General features: G+C 48.5%; 2 protein-coding genes across 2 annotated transcripts in view; both read left to right on the top strand.

Moving 5' to 3' along the window:
- The window catches only part of LOC307027203 (gelsolin-like), a 20,349-nt gene extending 671 nt beyond the window's left edge, over nucleotides 1-19,678 (top strand). Inside the window, exons 2-9 of the mRNA XM_079695413.1 lie at nucleotides 6,994-7,182; nucleotides 10,312-10,466; nucleotides 11,241-11,402; nucleotides 11,794-11,853; nucleotides 18,350-18,439; nucleotides 18,866-18,955; nucleotides 19,058-19,188; nucleotides 19,553-19,678. Coding sequence (XP_079551539.1) covers nucleotides 7,002-7,182; nucleotides 10,312-10,466; nucleotides 11,241-11,402; nucleotides 11,794-11,853; nucleotides 18,350-18,439; nucleotides 18,866-18,955; nucleotides 19,058-19,165 — 846 coding nt within the window. The 5' untranslated portion in view covers nucleotides 6,994-7,001 and the 3' untranslated portion in view covers nucleotides 19,166-19,188; nucleotides 19,553-19,678. The remainder of the gene's footprint in view (nucleotides 1-6,993; nucleotides 7,183-10,311; nucleotides 10,467-11,240; nucleotides 11,403-11,793; nucleotides 11,854-18,349; nucleotides 18,440-18,865; nucleotides 18,956-19,057; nucleotides 19,189-19,552) is intronic.
- LOC307027201 (uncharacterized protein) lies at nucleotides 1,457-6,396 on the top strand (the record flags this gene model as incomplete). The annotated part of the gene is made up of 3 exons (XM_079695411.1): nucleotides 1,457-1,472; nucleotides 5,372-5,815; nucleotides 5,876-6,396. The coding sequence occupies 3 exons, from the start codon at nucleotides 1,457-1,459 to the stop codon at nucleotides 6,238-6,240; spliced, it is 825 nt and encodes a 274-aa protein (XP_079551537.1). The 3' UTR covers nucleotides 6,241-6,396.
- Nucleotides 19,679-20,000: the final 322 nt, after the last annotated feature.

Here is a 20,000-nt window from a genome sequence, read left to right as displayed (position 1 = left end):
TCTAAGGGCCCGTGACTGACAGGGGCCCCAAAAAGTGTAGAACATTAAGAAAAAATGTTTAAGTAACCTTTCATCAATCATCAATAATTAACATTAATATAACATTATATTGATAATACACTCACTAAACTTACGATTCATTTCACTTTCTTTGTTCGAAAAGTTAATTATCCAAAGCCTCTGTATACCCCCCTCTATTTACATGTAATGGTTTGGTCCTGTCTCCAAACGCTGTGCGGCACCGCTCTTTCTAGCAGAGTTACGGCCCATCTACACTACAGGCATGAACAAATCTTGAAGCTGGGCGTGTCTGAAGCTTGGCGATTTTTTGCGAGCAACCAATCACATGAATCTCCTGCCCCCGACATACAAAGCAATAGCAAGGTTAAAACGAAGTAAACTGGATATAAACTCTCCAAACAGGTGAAAAAACTATCAGTTTCACCCACTGTCTCTGCCACCTCCCTCCATGCCTGGTTCCTCCGGTTTGTATCCCGGTAAATAGTTCCGGTCGTAAAGAACCGGGTGATTTGCTACCGTAATATCTCGTTTGGAATATGAGGAAATGAACTGCGGTCTGGGTCTCCCAGCTTGCACGTGGTTTGATTGGCTGCGCTTGCACTGGCGGGATTTGCATAAACGGAATTTGATTGGCTGATGCCAAGCATCGAGCCTCAAAATGATGCTTGCAAAGCCATACCATGCTCCCCACAATGCAGTTCGGCGAAGATTAAAAATCTTCTAAGTCACCCCATTCAAGTGAATGGGCGAAGCGTTGAAAGCATTTTTTGATGCCTGTAGTGTAGACGTTTACGGTACGTCTACACTACACAAATGCCCGGTTCTTTACGACCGGAACTATTTACCGGGATACAAACCGGAGGAACCAGGCATGGAGGGAGGTGGCAGAGACAGTGGGTGAAACTGATAGTTTTTTCGCCTGTTTGGAGAGTTTATATCCAGTTTACTTCGTTTTAACATTGCTATTGCTTTGTATGTCGGGGTGGGAGATTCATGTGATTGGTTGCTTGCAAAAAATCGCCAAGCTTCAGACACGCCCAGCTTCAAGATTTGTTCATGCCTGTAGTGTAGACGGGCCGTAATATGTGAGGAAGGGATGCGAGTACTTACGTGTGTACGATGTCTCAACGACATAAATTTTGATTTATGAATGTTCCATTCAAAAATGTTATTAAAAAGGCATGTACACCATAAAAGATGACTATTGAGGTCTATTGTCAGGAATGTTAGTGTTATATCAAATAGTGAATTCTACCGCAGCAGAATGTTGCACGTCTGCACTGTGTTATATGTTCACAGCTCAGTGTCAGTAAATATTGATCGCTTAGTATTGGACTACAAGATAGATGCAAGCCTGTGCAGGTAGAGTTATTTAAAGCATAAATGAGTGGGTTGGGTTCTGGAGGTGTGGTTACAGCAATTGTGCTCGGTTTGCATGGCCTGTGCCAAAGGTGGGGCCCAATGTGATATATTTTCATGGGCCCAAAATCCCTGGCGGCGCCCCTGTGTGTGTGTGTGTGTGTGTGTGTGTAGCTCTGGGCGTGTCTCTCAGTGTGTGTAGCTCAGTGTGTGCGTGTCTCAGTGTGTGTAGCTCAGTGTGTGCGTGTCTCAGTGTGTGTAGCTCAGTGTGTGCGTGTCTCAGTGTGTGTAGCTCGGTGTGTGTGTGTAGCTCAGTGTGTGTAGCTCGGTGTGTGTGTAGCTCAGTGTGTGTGTGTCCCTCAGTGTGTGTAGCTCAGTGTGTGTGTGTGTGTCTCAGTGTGTGTAGCTCAGTGTGTGTGTCTCTCAGTGTGTGTGTCTCTCAGTGTGTGTAGCTCAGTGTGTGTGTCTCTCAGTGTGTGTAGCTCAGTGTGTTTGTGTGTCTCTCAGTGTGTGTGTCTCTCAGTGTGTGTAGCTCAGTGTGTGTAGCTCAGTGTGTGTGTAGCTCAGTGTGTGTCGCTCAGTGTCTGTTGCTCAGTGTGTGTAGCTCAGTGTGTGTGTCTCTCAGTGTGTGTGTCTCTCAGTGTGTGTAGCTCAGTGTCTGTCGCTCAGTGTCTGATCGTCAGGTAAACTGTTTATCTGTATTAACTCAGAGAGGAGTCACACCTACAGAACAAAAGGACTCTTCAGAGCTGCAGGTTATTACGAGGGTCTCAGTTAACTGATCCAGAATCTACCTGGGCGGGTCACTTCCTGTTCCTCATGATCACAGAAGAGTCACTGAGGAAGAGTCCCTTTGAGGAAGAGTCCCTTTGAGCAGTGGTTCCCAACCTGGGGGGCGCCAGGCCTCAGATGATTTGAGTCCAAATATCATATTCAGGTTTTCTTTTTAATTTTTTTCGTTTACATATAATTGTAACGCAATACATGATTGTCACTAAAAGCCTTGTCTCTACATTACAATAAAATATAAAAAATAATTGATTAATTCATTTAAATAAAAATTCAAGTTAGTATTAAAGGCATAAAAACACAGAAATGTATAATTCTTTCTTTAATAGAAATGTTTCTTCTGCCCATAAAGGGTCCAAACCGGGCTTTTCTGGATAAACTTATTTTTAAAACACAGTCATTCTCCATGCCGGTTTCAGCTGGATGATTTCTCAGTTGCTCCGATCAGATCGGTCTCCTCCATTTGGTAGATTATTTACGACTTTTGAATCCACAGAAACACATCGGCAAAATCCGGCTTACTTTGAGCATGTGCTTGAAACAGTTTGATCCCTTTGTGAATTGTTTCCACTTCCGCCGTCCTTTAAGTTCTTCATACAGCGAGAATCCACATGAATGAATCCTGAGTCCAGTAACCATCAGTCTCTCCATAGAGCTCCTTAGTTACGCTCTCATCCTCCTCTAACTAAACACTTCACATTCATCTGGTTTGGGACAGCAGTTGTAGCATTTTGAGACTTTGAAACTTTAACTACCACTGTTGCCCCTCCCCCCCCCCAGGGGTAGGAGTAGGAGTAGGGGGTAAACATAGGGGTAAACGTAAGGGGTAGGGGTAGGGGGTAAACGTAGGAGTAGGGGGTAAACATAGGGGTAAACGTAGGGGGTAGGGGGTAAACGTAGGAGTAGGGGGTAAACATAAGGGTAAACGTAGGGGGTAGGGGGTAAACGTAGGGGTAAACATAAGGGTAAACGTAGGGGGTAGGGGTAAACATAAGGGTAAACGTAGGGGGTAGGGGTAAACATAAGGGTAAACGTAGGGGCTAGGGGTACAGGTAGGGGGTAAGGGTAAACTTAGGGGTAAACATAAGGGTAAACGTAGGGGGTAGGGGTAAACATAAGGGTAAACGTAGGGGTAGGGGTAAACGTAGGGGTAAATGTAGGGGTAAACGTAGGGGTAGGAGTAGGGGGTAAACGTAAGGGTAAACGTAGGGGTAGGGGTAGGGGGTAAACGTAGGGGTAGGAGTAGGGGGTAAACGTAAGGGTAAACGTAGGGGTGGGAGTAGGGGGTAAACGTAGGGGTAAACATAAGGGTCAACGTAGGAGTAGGAGTAAACGTAGGGGTAAACATAAGGGTAAACGTAGGAGTAGGAGTAGGGGGTAAACGTAGGGGTAAACATAAGGGTAAAGGTAGGGGTAGGAGTAAACGTAGGGGTAAACATAAGGGTAAACGTAGGAGTAGGAGTAGGGGGTAAACGTAGGGGTAAACATAAGGGTAAAGGTAGGGGTAGGAGTAGGGGGTAACGTAAGGGTAAACGTAGGGGTGGGAGTAGGGGGTAAACGTAGGGGTAAACATAAGGGTCAACGTAGGAGTAGGAGTAAACGTAGGGGTAAACATAAGGGTAAACGTAGGAGTAGGAGTAGGGGGTAAACGTAGGGGTAAACATAAGGGTAAAGGTAGGGGTAGGAGTAGGGGGTAACGTAAGGGTAAACGTAGGGGTAGGAGTAGGGGGTAAACGTAGGGGTAAACATAAGGGTAAACGTAGGAGTAGGGGTAAACGTAGGGGTAAACATAAGGGTAAACGTAGGAGTAGGGGTAAACGTAGGGGTAAACATAAGGGTAAACGTAGGGGTAGGAGTAGGGGGTAAACGTAGGGGTAAACATAAGGGTAAACGTAGGAGTAGGGGTAAACGTAGGGGTAAACATAAGGGTAAACGTAGGGGTAGGAGTAGGGGGTAAACGTAGGGGTAAACATAAGGGTAAACGTAGGGGTAGGAGTAGGGGGTAAACGTAGGGGTAGGAGATTGGGGTAAACGTAGGGGTAGGAGTAGGGGGTAAACGTAGGGGTAAACATAAGGGTAAACGTAGGAGTAGGGGGTAAACGTAGGGGTTGGAGTAGGGGGTAAACGTAGGGGTAAACATAAGGGTAAACGTAGGAGTAGGGGGTAAACATAGGGGTAAACGTAGGGGTAAACATAAGGGTAAACGTAGGAGTAGGGGGTAAACATAAGGGTAAACGTAGGAGTAGGAGTAGGGGGTAAACGTAGGGGTAAACATAAGGGTAAACGTAGGAGTAGGGGGTAAACGTAGGGGTAAACGTAGGGGTAGGAGTAGGGGGTAAACGTAGGGGTAAACATAAGGGTAAACGTAGGAGTAGGGGGGAAACGTAGGGGTAGGAGTAGGGGGTAACCTAAGGGGAAACGTAGGGGTAGGAGATTGGGGGAAACGTAGGGGGAAACATAGGGGTAGGAGTAGGGGTAGGAGTAGGGGGTAACGTAGGGGTAGGAGTAGGGGGAAACGTAGGGGTAGGAGTAGGGGGTAACGTAAGGGGAAACGTTGGGGTAGGAGTAGGGGGTAACGTAAGGGGAAACGTAGGAGTAGGGGTAGGAGTAGGGGGAAACGTAGGGGGAAACGTTGGGGTAGGAGTAGGGGGTAACGTAAGGGGAAACGTAGGGGGAAACGTAGGGGTAGGAGTAGGGGGAAACGTAGGGGTAGGAGTAGGGGTAGGAGTAGGGGGAAACGTAGGGGGAAACGTAGGGGTAGGAGTAGGGGTAGGAGTAGGGGGAAAAACGTAGGGGTAGGAGTAGGGGGTAACGTAGGGGGAAACGTAGGGGTAGGAGTAGGGGGAAACGTAGGGGTAGGAGTAGGGGTAGGAGTAGGGGGAAACGTAGGGGTAGGAGTAGGGGTAGGAGTAGGGGGAAACGTAGGGGTAGGAGTAGGGGTAGGAGTAGGGGGGAAAACGTAGGGGTAGGAGTAGGGGGTAACGTAGGGGGAAACGTAGGGGTAGGAGTAGGGGGTAACGTAAGGGTAAACGTAGGAGTAGGGGGTAACGTAAGGGGAAACGTAGGGGTAGGGCGTGGTTTGGGATTGGGCCATAACTCTGTAATCCTGCTAGTGATCCACACGTTTAGAAACATTACAGTAATCTGATTACTTCTTAAAGGTAACTGTAAGGGACTAGAGGTACCATCCTGTAACCTGTAGACCCTCAGAAGCCTGGCCACAGACCCTCAGGTGATCAGGACCAGAACCACAGACCATCAGGTGTTAGAGATCAGGACCAGAACCAGAGACCATCAGGTGTTAGAGATCAGGACCAGAACCAGAGACCATCAGGTGTTAGAGATCAGGACCAGAACCAGAGACCATCAGGTGTTAGAGATCAGAACCAGAACCAGAGACCCTCAGGTGATCAGGACCAGAACCACAAACCATCAGGTGTTAGAGATCAGGACCAGAACCAGAGACCATCAGGTGTTAGAGATCAGGACCAGAACCAGAGACCATCAGGTGTTAGAGATCAGGACCAGAACCAGAGACCATCAGGTGTTAGAGATCAGAACCAGAACCAGAGACCATCAGGTGTTAGAGACCAGAACCAGAGACCATCAGGTGTTAGAGATCAGGACCAGAACCAGAGACCATCAGGTGTTAGAGACCAGAACCAGAGACCATCAGGTGTTAGAGACCAGAACCAGAGACCATCAGGTGTTAGAGATCAGGACCAGAACCAGAGACCATCAGGTGTTAGAGATCAGGACCAGAACCAGAGACCATCAGGTGTTAGAGATCAGAACCAGAACCAGAGACCATCAGGTGTTAGAGATCAGAACCAGAACCAGAGACCATCAGGTGTTAGAGATCAGAAGCAGAACCAGAGACCATCAGGTGTTAGAGATCAGGACCAGAACCAGAACCAGAGACCATCAGGTGTTAGAGACCAGAACCAGAGACCATCAGGTGTTAGAGATCAGAACCAGAACCAGACACCATCAGGTGTTAGAGATCAGAACCAGAACCAGAGACCATCAGGTTTTAGAGATCAGAACCAGAACCAGAACCAGAAACTTTAATTACCGCTGTTGTCGCATCAGAACACCTGAGCACCAGAACACCTGAGCACCAGAACACCTGAGTATCAGAACACCTGAGCACCAGAACACCTGAGCATCAGAACACCTGAGCACCAGAACACCTGAGCATCAGAACCCCTGAGCATCAGAACACCTGAGCACCAGAACACCTGAGCACCAGAACACCTGAGCATCAGAACACCTGAGCACCAGAACACCTGAGCATCAGAACACCTGAGCATCAGAACACCTGAGCACCAGAACACCTGAGCATCAGAACACCTGAGCACCAGAACACCTGAGCATCAGAACACCTGAGCACCAGAACAGCTGAGCTTCAGAACACCTGAGCACCAGAACACCTGAGCATCAGAACACCTGAGCATCAGAACACCTGAGCATCAGAACACCTGAGCACCAGTACACCTGAGCATCAGAACACCTGAGCATCAGAACACCTGAGCACCAGAACACCTGAGCATCAGAACACCTGAGCATCAGAACACCTGAGCACCAGTACACCTGAGCATCAGAACACCTGAGCATCAGAACACCTGAGCATCAGAACACCTGAGCACCAGTACACCTGAGCATCAGAACACCTGAGCATCAGAACACCTGAGCACCAGAACACCTGAGCATCAGAACACCTGAGCATCAGAACACCTGAGCATCAGAACACCTGAGCATCAGAACAGCTGAGCAGCTGCAGAGCTTTCTCACTAAGGTTAATCTATGGCTCTGCCCCCACAGGTGACATCATGGCGTTTAAAGATGCAGGTGAGAGGGCGGGGCTTCAGGTGTGGAGGGTGGAGAACATGGAGCTGGTTCCTGTTCCTGTCATTCTGTATGGAGGGTTCTACAGCGGGGACGCTTACCTTGTTCTGAAGACCCTGGAGAGCCGGAGGGGAACCATGCAGCACCACCTGCACTACTGGATGGGTACTAATACTACAGTATTCATGTACTAATACTACTAACCCTGCAGCACCACCTGCACTACTGAATAGGTAATACTAGAGTATTCATGTACTAATTCTATCAATCAATCAATCAATGTTTATTTATATAGCCCAATATCACAAATGTTACATTTGTCTCAGTGGACTTCACAGTTTGTACAGAATATCAGTATAACAATACGACACCCTCTGTCCTTAGACCCTCTGTCCTTAGACCCTCTGTCCTTAGACCCTCACATGGTACAAGGAAAAACTTCCAGAGAAACCCCACAGTTTAAAGGGGAACATGGAGAAACCTCAGGGAGAGCAACAGAGGAGGGATCCCTCTCCCAGGACGGACAGACGTGCAATAGATGCCGTGTGTAAATTGAAAAGATAATACATTTGCAACATAGGTAGACCAAATGTTTGGAAATGCATGTGTGTATAATAAGAAGATGAATCCACGAGGATATCCATCCAGGACTTATGATCCAGGACCACAGCCACGACTCAAGATCCAGGACTCGCGATCCATGACACAGGACCGCAGGATCCTCCATGACTCCGGATCCCGGCGTATATAGACACCAAAAAGAAAGAGATTTGGGGAAGCTGGGTTAATCGGAACATGAGAGTACACAGGTATAGACAGAGAGAAGGAAGAAGTAAGATGTCCCCCGACAAACTAAGCCTATATCAGCAAAACTAGGGGCTGAATCTAATCAGCCCTAACTATAAGCTTTATCAAAAAGGAAGGTCTTAAGCGCACTCTTAAAAACGGATAGGGTGTCTGCCGCCCGAACACAAACTGGAAGCTGATTCCACAAAAGTGGAGCTTGATAAGAAAAGGCTCTGGCTCCCATTGTACTTTTAGAGACTCTAGGAACAACCAACAACCCTGCATTCTTGGAACGCAATGCCCTAGTAGGACAATAGGGTATAATGAGTTCTTTAAGGTAAGATGGCGTCTGCCCATTAAGGGCTTTGTAGGCGAGAAGAAGAATTTTAAATTCTATCCTGTGTTCTATAGGGAGCCAGTGTAAGGCAGCCAGAACAGGAGTAATGTGGTCCCTTTTCCTAACTCTGGTTAGTACACGAGCTGCAGCATTTTGAATCAGCTGGAGAGACTTGACTGACTTCTTGGTACACCCTGATAATAAGGAGTTACAATAATCCAGCCTTGAAGTAACAAATGCATGGACTAGTTTCTCTGCATCGTTTTGAGGCAAGATATGCCTGATTTTTGCAATGTTACGTAGATGTAAGTAGGCGGTCCTTGAGATTGATTTTATGTGGGTGTTAAAGGATAAATCCTGATCAAATATAACACCAAGATTCCTTACAGTCTCACTGGAGGCCAAATTAATGCCATCCATAGTTAGTATATCTTTAGATAATTTGTTTCGTAGATTCTTCGGGCCAAGTATAATAACTTCAGTTTTGGTCGTGTTTGACATCAAAAAGTTTAAGGTCATCCACGTTTTTAAGTCCTTGAGGCAGTCTTGAATTTTATTTAGATGATTAATTTCATCAGGCTTGATTGATAAATATAGTTGAGTATCATCCGCATAACAATGAAAGTTTACAGAATGATTCCTTATAATATTGCCTAAAGGAAGCATATATAATACTACTAACCCTGCAGTACCACCTGCACGGGTACTAATACTACAGTATTCATGTACTAATACTACTAACCCTGCAGCACCACCTGCACGGGTACTAATACTACAGTATTCATGTACTAATACTACTAACCCTGCAGCACCACCTGCACGGGTACTAATACTACAGTATTCATGTACTAATACTACTAACCCTGCAGCACCACCTGCACTACTGGATAGGTACTAATACTACAGTATTCATGTACTAATACTACTAACCCTGCAGTACCACCTGCACTACTGAATAGGTACTAATACTACAGTATTCATGTACTAATACTACTAACCCTGCAGCACCACCTGCACTACTGAATAGGTACTAATACTACAGTATTCATGTACTAATACTACTAACCCTGCAGCACCACCTGCACTACTGGATAGGTACTAATACAGCAGTACTTGTAGTACTATATAATATTCCTAGTAATATATAATACTTGTAGAAGAGTTTCCGTTCATTGAGCTTTAAAACAAATGGAACGACTCTATTATGGAGTCTATGGAGCGGAGCAGGGACCCTGCAGGAAGCTGCTGTTCCCTGCAGGAAGCTGCTGTTCCCTGCAGGAAGCTGCTGTTCCCTGCATGAAGCTGCTGTTCCCTGCAGGAAGCTGCTGTTCCCTGCAGGAAGCTGCTGTTCCTTGCAGGAAGCTGCTGTTCCCTGCAGGAAGCTGCTGTTCCCTGCATGAAGCTGCTGTTCCCAGCAGGAAGCTGCTGTTCCCTGCAGGAAGCTGCTGTTCCCAGCAGGAAGCTGCTGTTCCCTGCAGGAAGCTGCTGTTCCCTGCAGGAAGCTGCTGTTCCCTGCAGGAAGCTGCTGTTCCCTACAGGAAGCTGCTGTTCCCAGCAGGAAGCTGCTGTTCCCTGCAGGAAGCTGCTGTTCCCTGCAGGAAGCTGCTGTTCCCAGCAGGAAGCTGCTGTTCCCTGCAGGAAGCTGCTGTTCCCTGCAGTAAGCTGCTGTTCCCTGCAGGAAGCTGCTGTTCCCAGCAGGAAGCTGCTGTTCCCTGCAGGAAGCTGCTGTTCCCTGCAGGAAGCTGCTGTTCCCTGCAGGAAGCTGCTGTTCCCTGCAGGAAGCTGCTGTTCCCAGCAGGAAGCTGCTGTTCCCTCGACTAACACAACAGGATTTCTCCAAAGGGTAACCCTCTGTGGAAAAGGAACCTGTTTGATCAATGTTGTTCATCCGGATCATCTCCTACCTTTATAATGTTCTAGTCATAGATTTATCGATTACATTTATGATTCGATAATCAAGGCTTCAAGATGTTTCTTTTACTGAAAAGTAGCTTTTAATAAAAGTGGGGGGGTCATTTTGACCCCAATATCAACATTAACGGAAACTGTGACTTGTAGTAATATATCATTCTTATAGTAATATGTAATACTTGTAGTAATATGTAATACTTGTAGTAATATGTAATACTAGTCTGTTGTAGCCTCTGATCTGCGTTGTGATTGGTCGGTAGGCTCTGACTGCTCTCAGGATGAAAGAGGGGCGGCCGCCATCTTTGCTGTGCAGATGGACGACTTCCTGCAGGGGAAACCAGTCCAGAACCGGGAGGTCCAGGGGCACGAGTCCAGAACCTTCAGCGGGTACTTCAAGACCGGACTCAAGTACATGGTAAAACCAGAACCAGAATCAAGTACATGCTAACCCAGAACCAGACTCAAGTACATGCTAACCCAGAACCAGACTCAAGTACATGCTAACCCAGAACCGGACTCAAGTACATGCTAACCCAGAACCAGACTCAAGTACATGCTAACCTAGAACCGGACTCAAGTACACAGTAACACCAGAACCAGAATCAAGTACATGCTAACCCAGAACCAGACTCAAGTACATGCTAACCCAGAACCAGACTCAAGTACATGCTAACCCAGAACCGGACTCAAGTACACGGTAACACCAGAACCAGACTCAAGTACACGGTAACACCAGAACCAGACTCAAGTACATGCTAACCCAGAACCAGACTCAAGTACATGCTAACCCAGAACCAGACTCAAGTACATGGTAACCCAGAACCAGACTCAAGTACATGCTAACCCAGAACCAGACTCAAGTTCACGGTGACACCAGAACCAGACTCAAGTTCACGGTAACACCAGAACCAGACTCAAGTACATGGTAACACCAGAACCAGACTCAAGTACATGCTAACCCAGAACCAGACTCAAGTACATGCTAACCCAGAACCAGACTCAAGTACATGCTAACCCAGAACCAGACTCAAGTACATGCTAACCCAGAACCAGACTCAAGTCCACGGTAACCCAGAACCAGACTCAAGTCCACGGTAACCCAGAACCAGACTCAAGTACACGGTAACCCAGAACCAGAACTACCTGTAGAGAACTGTTCCCTGTGATGACATCACTTCCTCTCTCACAGAAAGGGGGCGTGGCCTCAGGGTTCCAACACGTGGTGACCAATGAGGTGACGGTTCAGAGGGTGCTGCAGGTCAAAGGTCGACGCGTCGTCAGGGCAACGGAGGTCCCCGTCAGCTGGGAGAGCTTTAACCAGGGAGACAGCTTCATCCTGGACCTGGGAGAGGTGAGACAGGTGGAGGGGGTGAGACAGCTTCATCCTGGACCTGGGAGAGGTGAGACAGGTTGAGGGGGTGAGACAGGTGGAGGAGGTGAGACAGCTTCATCCTGGACCTGGGAGAGGTGAGACAGGTGGAGGGGGTGAGACAGGTGGATGGGGTGAGACAGCTTCATCCTGGACCTGGGAGAGGTGAGACAGGTGGAGGGTAAGACAGGTGGAGAGCGGAGACAGGTGGATAGGTGAGACAGCTTCATCCTGGACCTGGGAGAGATGAGACAGGTGGAGGGGGTGAGACAGGTGGAGGGGGTGAGACAGCTTCATCCTGGACCTGGGAGAGGTGAAAAGGTAGAGGGGGTGAGACAGACTGACAGATCTGAACCTGTATCTCTCTCTGCAGGAAATCATCCAGTGGTCTGGTTCCCATAGCAACCGCTTCGAGAAGCTGAAGGCCACCGTGGTGAGTGACATCATCATGACATCATCATGACATCATCATAACATCATCATCATAACATCATCATCATGACAACATGACATCATCATGACATCATAACTTCATCATCATAACATCATCATCATGACAACATCATGACATCATCATGACATCATCATAACATCATCATCATGACAACATGACATCATCATAACTTCATCATCATGACATCATCATGACATCATCATAACATCATCATCATGACAACATGACATCATCATGACATCATAACATCATCATCATGACATCATCATTTTATGAAACACTAACATGAAAATACACATTCTGGTACTCTCTTGAGAAGAAAATAAATAAATCTATTACTACACAACGTATTTTAAAAAATGAATGTCATTTTAGTTTTGTGTTACTTTGCTCTGAAAGCTGAACCTGCTGCCCCTCACAGAGAGAAGAGGGAGAGGCTGTGTTAATTACTTTACATTGTGGATAAGGGTGGATAGCCCCCATTGTTCTGTGTGTCAAAATGAAAGACAGCCCACACACCTATCAATCATCAAACCGTGGGGTCTTATAGTTGTACCGATGTATATGGAAATGTACTACAGCAAAAGTATTCTCCGTCGGGACTTCCTGCAACAACACCATGCCGTTATCTCGATTCTGATTGGCCAGAAGACATTATCAAAGATGTTCTATTGAGAAGACGATGACTACGTTACAAAAGTTTTCAAAACTGTTTCTAGTCTTCGGTATTTCCAGACAAGTGGCTACTGAAATCAATCTTACTAACTGCTGTCTGTGCAATTTACTCGAGTTGGCGGACTTTAATTAACTTACTTTAACATCATTTTTCATGGTGGGGCTAAGCCATTTCTTGGTATGTCTGTAGCCTACCCCAGCCATACCCTGGCGCTGCCACTGCCAACAGCGCAACACAATATTACAGAAAAACAGAAAAATAGAGTGCAAGTAAATATTAAAAAAATAGTGAAATAAGAGTCTATATGCAAGCTATTGGAATGATATATTAGGTAAATAGATAAATGATTACTAAGTAGCAGAATGTTATGGATGTTGTTACAGCGGTTCAGGTGTTTAACAGTCTTATTGTGTGTGGGATGAAACTGTGTCTGACTCTGGTGGTTTTAGTCCGGATGCTGCGGTACCGCCTGCCAGACGGCAGCAGACTGAGCAGTTTGTGGCTGGGGTGATGGGGGTCTTTGATAATCCTGAGGGCTTTCTTCCTGAGCCGCTGGGAGTAAAGGACCTCCATGGAAGGTAGCTCCGTCCTGGGTTGGGGTCCTGGTGATGTTCTGTGCAGTTTCCACCACCCTCTGTAAAGCCTTACGATTGAGAGCGGTGCAGCTGCCGTACCAGGCCGTGATGCAGCCAGTCAGGATGCTCTCTATGGAGCACCTGAAGGTCAGGATGCTCTCTATGGAGCACCTGAAGGTCAGGATGCTCTCTATGGAGCACCTGTAGTAGGTCAGGATGCTCTCTATGGAGCACCTGAAGGTCAGGATGCTCTCTATGGAGCACCTGTAGGTCAGGATGCTCTCTATGGAGCACCTGAAGGTCAGGATGCTCTCTATGGAGCACCTGAAGGTCAGGATGCTCTCTATGGAGCACCTGTAGAAGGTCAGGATGCTCTCTATGGAGCACCTGTAGGTCAGGATGCTCTCTATGGAGCACCTGAAGGTCAGGATGCTCTCTATGGAGCACCTGTAGTAGGTCAGGATGCTCTCTATGGAGCACCTGTAGGTGAGGATGCTCTCTATGGAGCACCTGTAGAAGGTCAGGATGCTCTCTATGGAGCACCTGTAGAAGGTCAGGATGCTCTCTATGGAGCACCTGTAGAAGGTCAGGATGCTCTCTATGGAGCACCTGTAGGTCAGGATGCTCTCTATGGAGCACCTGAAGGTCAGGATCCTCTCTATGGAGCACCTGTAGAAGGTCAGGATGCTCTCTATGGAGCACCTGTAGGTCAGGATCCTCTCTATGGAGCACCTGTAGAAGGTCAGGATGCTCTCTATGGAGCACCTGTAGAAGGTCAGGATGCTCTCTATGGAGCACCTGTAGAAGGTCAGGATGCTCTCTATGGAGCACCTGTAGAAGGTCAGGATGCTCTCTATGGAGCACCTGTAGAAGGTCAGGATGCTCTCTATGGAGCACCTGTAGAAGGTCAGGATGCTCTCTATGGAGCACCTGTAGGTCAGGATGCTCTCTATGGAGCACCTGTAGAAGGTCAGGATGCTCTCTATGGAGCACCTGTAGGTCAGGATGCTCTCTATGGAGCACCTGTAGAAGGTCAGGATACTCTCTATGGAGCACCTGTAGGTCAGGATGCTCTCTATGGAGCACCTGTAGAAGGTCAGGATGCTCTCTATGGAGCACCTGTAGAAGGTCAGGATGCTCTCTATGGAGCACCTGTAGGTCAGGATGCTCTCTATGGAGCACCTGTAGAAGGTCAGGATGCTCTCTATGGAGCACCTGTAGGTCAGGATGCTCTCTATGGAGCACCTGTAGGTCAGGATGCTCTCTATGGAGCACCTGTAGGTCAGGATGCTCTCTATGGAGCACCTGTAGGTCAGGATGCTCTCTATGGAGCACCTGTAGAAGGTCAGGATGCTCTCTATGGAGCACCTGTAGAAGGTCAGGATGCTCTCTATGGAGCACCTGTAGGTCAGGATGCTCTCTATGGAGCACCTGTAGAAGGTCAGGATGCTCTCTATGGAGCACCTGTAGGTCAGGATGCTCTCTATGGAGCACCTGTAGAAGGTCAGGATACTCTCTATGGAGCACCTGTAGGTCAGGATGCTCTCTATGGAGCACCTGTAGAAGGTCAGGATGCTCTCTATGGAGCACCTGTAGGTCAGGATGCTCTCTATGGAGCACCTGTAGAAGGTCAGGATGCTCTCTATGGAGCACCTGTAGGTCAGGATGCTCTCTATGGAGCACCTGTAGAAGGTCAGGATACTCTCTATGGAGCACCTGTAGGTCAGGATGCTCTCTATGGAGCACCTGTAGAAGGTCAGGATGCTCTCTATGGAGCACCTGTAGAAGGTCAGGATGCTCTCTATGGAGCACCTGTAGGTCAGGATGCTCTCTATGGAGCACCTGTAGAAGGTCAGGATGCTCTCTATGGAGCACCTGTAGAAGGTCAGGATGCTCTCTATGGAGCACCTGTAGGTCAGGATGCTCTCTATGGAGCACCTGTAGGTCAGGATGCTCTCTATGGAGCACCTGTAGGTCAGGATGCTCTCTATGGAGCACCTGTAGAAGGTCAGGATGCTCTCTATGGAGCACCTGAAGGTCAGGATGCTCTCTATGGAGCACCTGAAGGTCAGGATCCTCTCTATGGAGCACCTGAAGGTCAGGATGCTCTCTATGGAGCACCTGAAGGTCAGGATGCTCTCTATGGAGCACCTGAAGGTCAGGATGCTCTCTATGGAGCACCTGTAGAAGGTCAGGATGCTCTCTATGGAGCACCTGAAGGTCAGGACCCTCTCTATGGAGCACCTGAAGGTCAGGATGCTCTCTATGGAGCACCTGTAGAAGGTCAGGACCCTCTCTATGGAGCACCTGTAGAAGGTCCGGATGCTCTCTATGGAGCACCTGTAGAAGGTCCGGATGCTCTCTATGGAGCACCTGTAGAAGGTCCGGATGCTCTCTATGGAGCACCTGTAGGTCAGGATGCTCTCTATGGAGCACCTGTAGAAGGTCAGGATGCTCTCTATGGAGCACCTGTAGGTCAGGATGCTCTCTATGGAGCACCTGTAGGTCAGGATGCTCTCTATGGAGCACCTGTAGGTCAGGATGCTCTCTATGGAGCACCTGTAGGTCAGGATGCTCTCTATGGAGCACCTGTAGGTCAGGATGCTCTCTATGGAGCACCTGTAGAAGGTCAGGATGCTCTCTATGGAGCACCTGTAGGTCAGGATGCTCTCTATGGAGCACCTGTAGGTCAGGATGCTCTCTATGGAGCACCTGTAGGTCCGGATGCTCTCTATGGAGCACCTGTAGGTCAGGATGCTCTCTATGGAGCACCTGTAGAAGGTCAGGATGCTCTCTATGGAGCACCTGTAGGTCAGGATGCTCTCTATGGAGCACCTGTAGGTCAGGATGCTCTCTATGGAGCACCTGTAGGTCAGGAAGCTCTCTATGGAGCACCTGAAGGTCAGGATCCTCTCTATGGAGCACCTGTAGAAGTTGCAGAGTATCCTGGAGTCCATGTTGAACCTCCTCAGCCTGCGGAGGAAGAAGAGCCGCTGTCAAGCTTTCTTGGAGATGGTGGTGGTGTGAAGAGTCCATGTCAGGTCCTCAGTGATGAGTCCATGTGAGGTCCTCAGTGATGAGTCCATGTCAGGTCCTCAGTGATGAGTCCATGTGAGGTCCTCAGTGATGAGTCCGGTCCTCAGTGGTGAGTCCATGTCAGGTCCTCAGTGATGAGTCCATGTGAGGTCCTCAGTGATGAGTCCATGTGAGGTCCTCAGTGATGAGTCCATGTGAGGTCCTCAGTGATGAGTCCGGTCCTCAGTGGTGAGTCCATGTCAGGTCCTCAGTGGTGAGTCAGGTCCTCAGTGGTGAGTCCATGTCAGGTCCTCAGTGGTGAGTCCATGTCAGGTCGTCAGTGATGTGGACACAGAGGAACCTGAAGCTGCTGACTCTCTCCACCGTAGTCCCATTGATGGCGATGGGGGCGTGTCCCTCTCTCTGCTGCTTCCTGTAATCCACAATCAGCTCCTTGGTTTTGCTGACGTTGAGATGGAGGTTGTTATCCTGGCACCAAGATGTCAGGTTTTCGACCTCCTCTCTGTTCGCGTCTCGTCGCCGTCTGTGATCTGGCCGATGACGGTCGTGTCCTCAGCAAACTTCACGATGGTGTTGGAGCTGTGTGTGGCCACGCAGTCGTGAGTGAACAGGGAGTAGAGGAGAGGGCTGAGCACGCAGCCTTGAGGGGCTCCGGTGTTGAGGATCAGGGTGGAGGATGTGATGTTTCCCACCCGCACTGCCTGGGGTCTGCCCGTCAGGAAGTTCAGGGTCCAGTCACAGAGGGCGCTGTTGAGCCCGAGGTCTCTGAGCTTGATGGCCAGCTTGGAGGGCACAATGGTATTGAAAGCTGAACTTTAATCAATGAACAGCATTCTCACATATGTGTTCCTCTGGTCCAGGTGTGAGAGGGCAGTGTGGATGGTGAGGGCTATGGAGTTTGCTCTGTAGGCAAACTGCAGGGGGTCCAGAGAGTCAAGGAGGGAGGAGGTGATGAAGGTTTTGACTAACCGCTCAAAGCACTTCATGATGATGGAGGTGAGTGCCACTGGGCGGTAGTCGTTGAGGCTGGTGATTATTGTCTTTTTGGGGACAGGAACGATAGTGGAGTGTTTAAGACATGTGGGGACAACAGACTGCAGCAGGGACCTGTTGAAGATGTCTGTGGTCAGCTGACCTTAAAGCTCTGGCTGGGGTGTAGCGTAGGAATTTAAATAATTGTGAACCGAACTGGAAGCCAGTGCAGTGAGGCCAGAATTGGGGTGATATGGTCACGCTTTTTATGGCCAGTCAGAAGACGTGCAGCTGCATTCTGCTCTAGCTGCAGGCGTCTAATTGACGCCTGGTCCATACCCGCATACAGAGCGTTGCAGTAATCCAGTCTTGAGGTTAGGAAGGCATTAATAACCCTTTCCAGGTCTTTAAAAGATAAATACGACTTGGTCTTGGCCAATAGCCGTGTTTTAAAGAAGCAGGATTTGACTACGCTGCTGACCTGCTTATCAAATCTAAAAGTGCTATTGAAGGTCACTCCAAGGTTCATGACAGAGGGGAGGATGTTTTTATTGAGGGAGCCCAGAATATCAACCTGGGAGGCTGGAGGTTGGGGTCCAAAAAAGATGACCTCGTTCTTGCTCTCATTGAGGGTGAGAACGTTTTTGCTCAGCCAGGATTTGATCTCTGTCAAGCAGTCGATCAACTGCTGTAGTGAGTTGACATTTGCTTTGAGTGGCAGATAGATCTGTACATTGTCGGCGTAGCAGTGGGGGATGTTGTGTTTTGTGAGAATTGAACCCAGGGGTAGTATGTACAGTAGAAAAAGGATGGGGCCCAGAATCGAGCCTTGGGAAACCCCACAGGTAAGAGGGGCTTTGGCAGAGGAGAAGGCACCTAGCTGCACTGAGAAGCTACGGTCTGTCAGGTAGGACCTGAACCAAGCAAGGGCAGAGCCTGTGATGCCAGTGGACTGTTCAAGCCAACAGGATGCTATGGTCCACAGTGTCAAAGGCAGCTGTCAGGTCTAACAGCACCAGGACAGCTGGGCTACCTGAGTCGGCGGCTCGGAGCAGATCATTAAAAACTCTTCAAAGGGTTGTTTCAGTGCTGTGCATGGGTTTGAAGCCAGACTGAAACTTGTTGTGGATGCCATGCGTGGTTAAGAACGACATAGACTAAATGTAAACATCATCCTAACATCATCATGACATCATTACATCATCTCCACTGACAGGTGTCCAAAGGTATCCGTGACGATGAGCGGTGTGGGCGGTGCCAGCTGCACCTCTGTGAGGAGGGGGAGGAGCCAGAGAGGATGCTGGAGGTGATTACCTCTTCCTGTTGTCCTCTGTCCTCTTCCTGTTGTCCTCTGACCTCTTCCTGTTGTCCTCTTCCTGTTGTCCTCTGACCTCTTCCTGTTGTCCTCTGACCTCTTCCTGTTGTCCTCTTCCTGATGTCCTCTCACCTCTTCCTGTTGTCCTCTGACCTCTTCCTGTTGTCCTCTGATCTATTCCTGTTGTCCTCTGACCTCTTCCTGTTGTCCTCTTCCTGTTGTCCTCTGACCTCTTCCTGTTGTCCTCTGATCTCTTCCTGTTGTCCTCTGACCTCTTCCTGTTGTCCTCTTCCTGTTGTCCTCTGACATCTTCCTGTTGTCCTCTTGCTGTTATCCTCTGACCTCTTCCTGTTGTCCTCTTCCTGTTATCCTCTCTCTTCTTCCTGTTGCCCTCTGACCTCTGAACTCTGACCCCAGGTCCTCGGGGAGAAGCCTGACCTCCCTGAGGCTCACAGTGAAGACACCAAGATGGACGCCTCCAACAGGAAGCAGGTGAAGCTGTTCCAGGTAACGTCTCAGTCAGCAGACAGGCTGTTATTGTGAAGTGGAAACAGGAAGTGCTTACCTTTGTTACAGGTGTCCAACAGGAAGTGCTTACCTGTGTTTCAGGTGTCTAACGCTGACGGGGAGCTAGAGGTCACCATGGTGGCCGACCACAGCCATTCTCCAGGATGCATTGCGGTCCAGCGAGTGCTTCATCCTGGACAACGGAGCTAACGGACATATCTACGTGTGGAAAGGTACCAGCTGTTCACCTGTTACACACACCTGTAACACACACCTACAACCCACACCTGTTACACACACCTGTAAAACACACCTACAACCCACACCTACAACAGACACCTGTAACACACTCCTGTGATACACACCTGTAACACATACCAATTGTGTGTGTGTGTGTGTGTGTGTGTGTGTGTGTGTGTGTGTGTGTGTGTGTGTGTGTGTGTGTGTGTGTGTGTGTGTGTGTGTGTGTGTGTGTGTGTGTGTGTGTGTGTGTGTGTGTGTGTGTGTGTGTGTGTGTGTGTGTGTGTGTGTGTGTGTGTGTGTGTGTGTGTGTGTGTGTGTGTGTGTGTGTGTGTGTGTGTGTGTGTGTGTGTAAAGGTAAGGAGGCGAACACTGAGGAGCGTTGTGCCGTTCTGAAGAGTGCAGAGCAGTTCATTAGCAAGATGAACTACCCAGAATACACACAGGTAAACACACACACACACACACACACAGGTAAACACACACACACACACAGGTAAACACACACACACAGGTAAACACACACAATCACAGGTAAACACACACACACACAGGTAAACACACACACACACAGGTAAACACACACACACACACACACACACACAGGTAAACACACACACACACAGGTAAACACACACACACACAGGTAAACACACACAATCACAGGTAAACACACACACACACAGGTAAACACACACACACACAGGTAAACACACACACACACACACACACAGGTAAACACACACACACACAGGTAAACACACACATGCACAGGTAAACACACAAACACACACACACATGTAAA

This window comes from Notothenia rossii, assembly GCF_949606895.1.
Source record: "Notothenia rossii genome assembly, contig: scaffold_386, whole genome shotgun sequence".
Lineage (NCBI taxonomy): Eukaryota > Metazoa > Chordata > Actinopteri > Perciformes > Nototheniidae > Notothenia > Notothenia rossii.
Note: the sequence above shows the minus strand (reverse complement) of the source record. Positions and strands in the feature narration are given on the sequence as shown.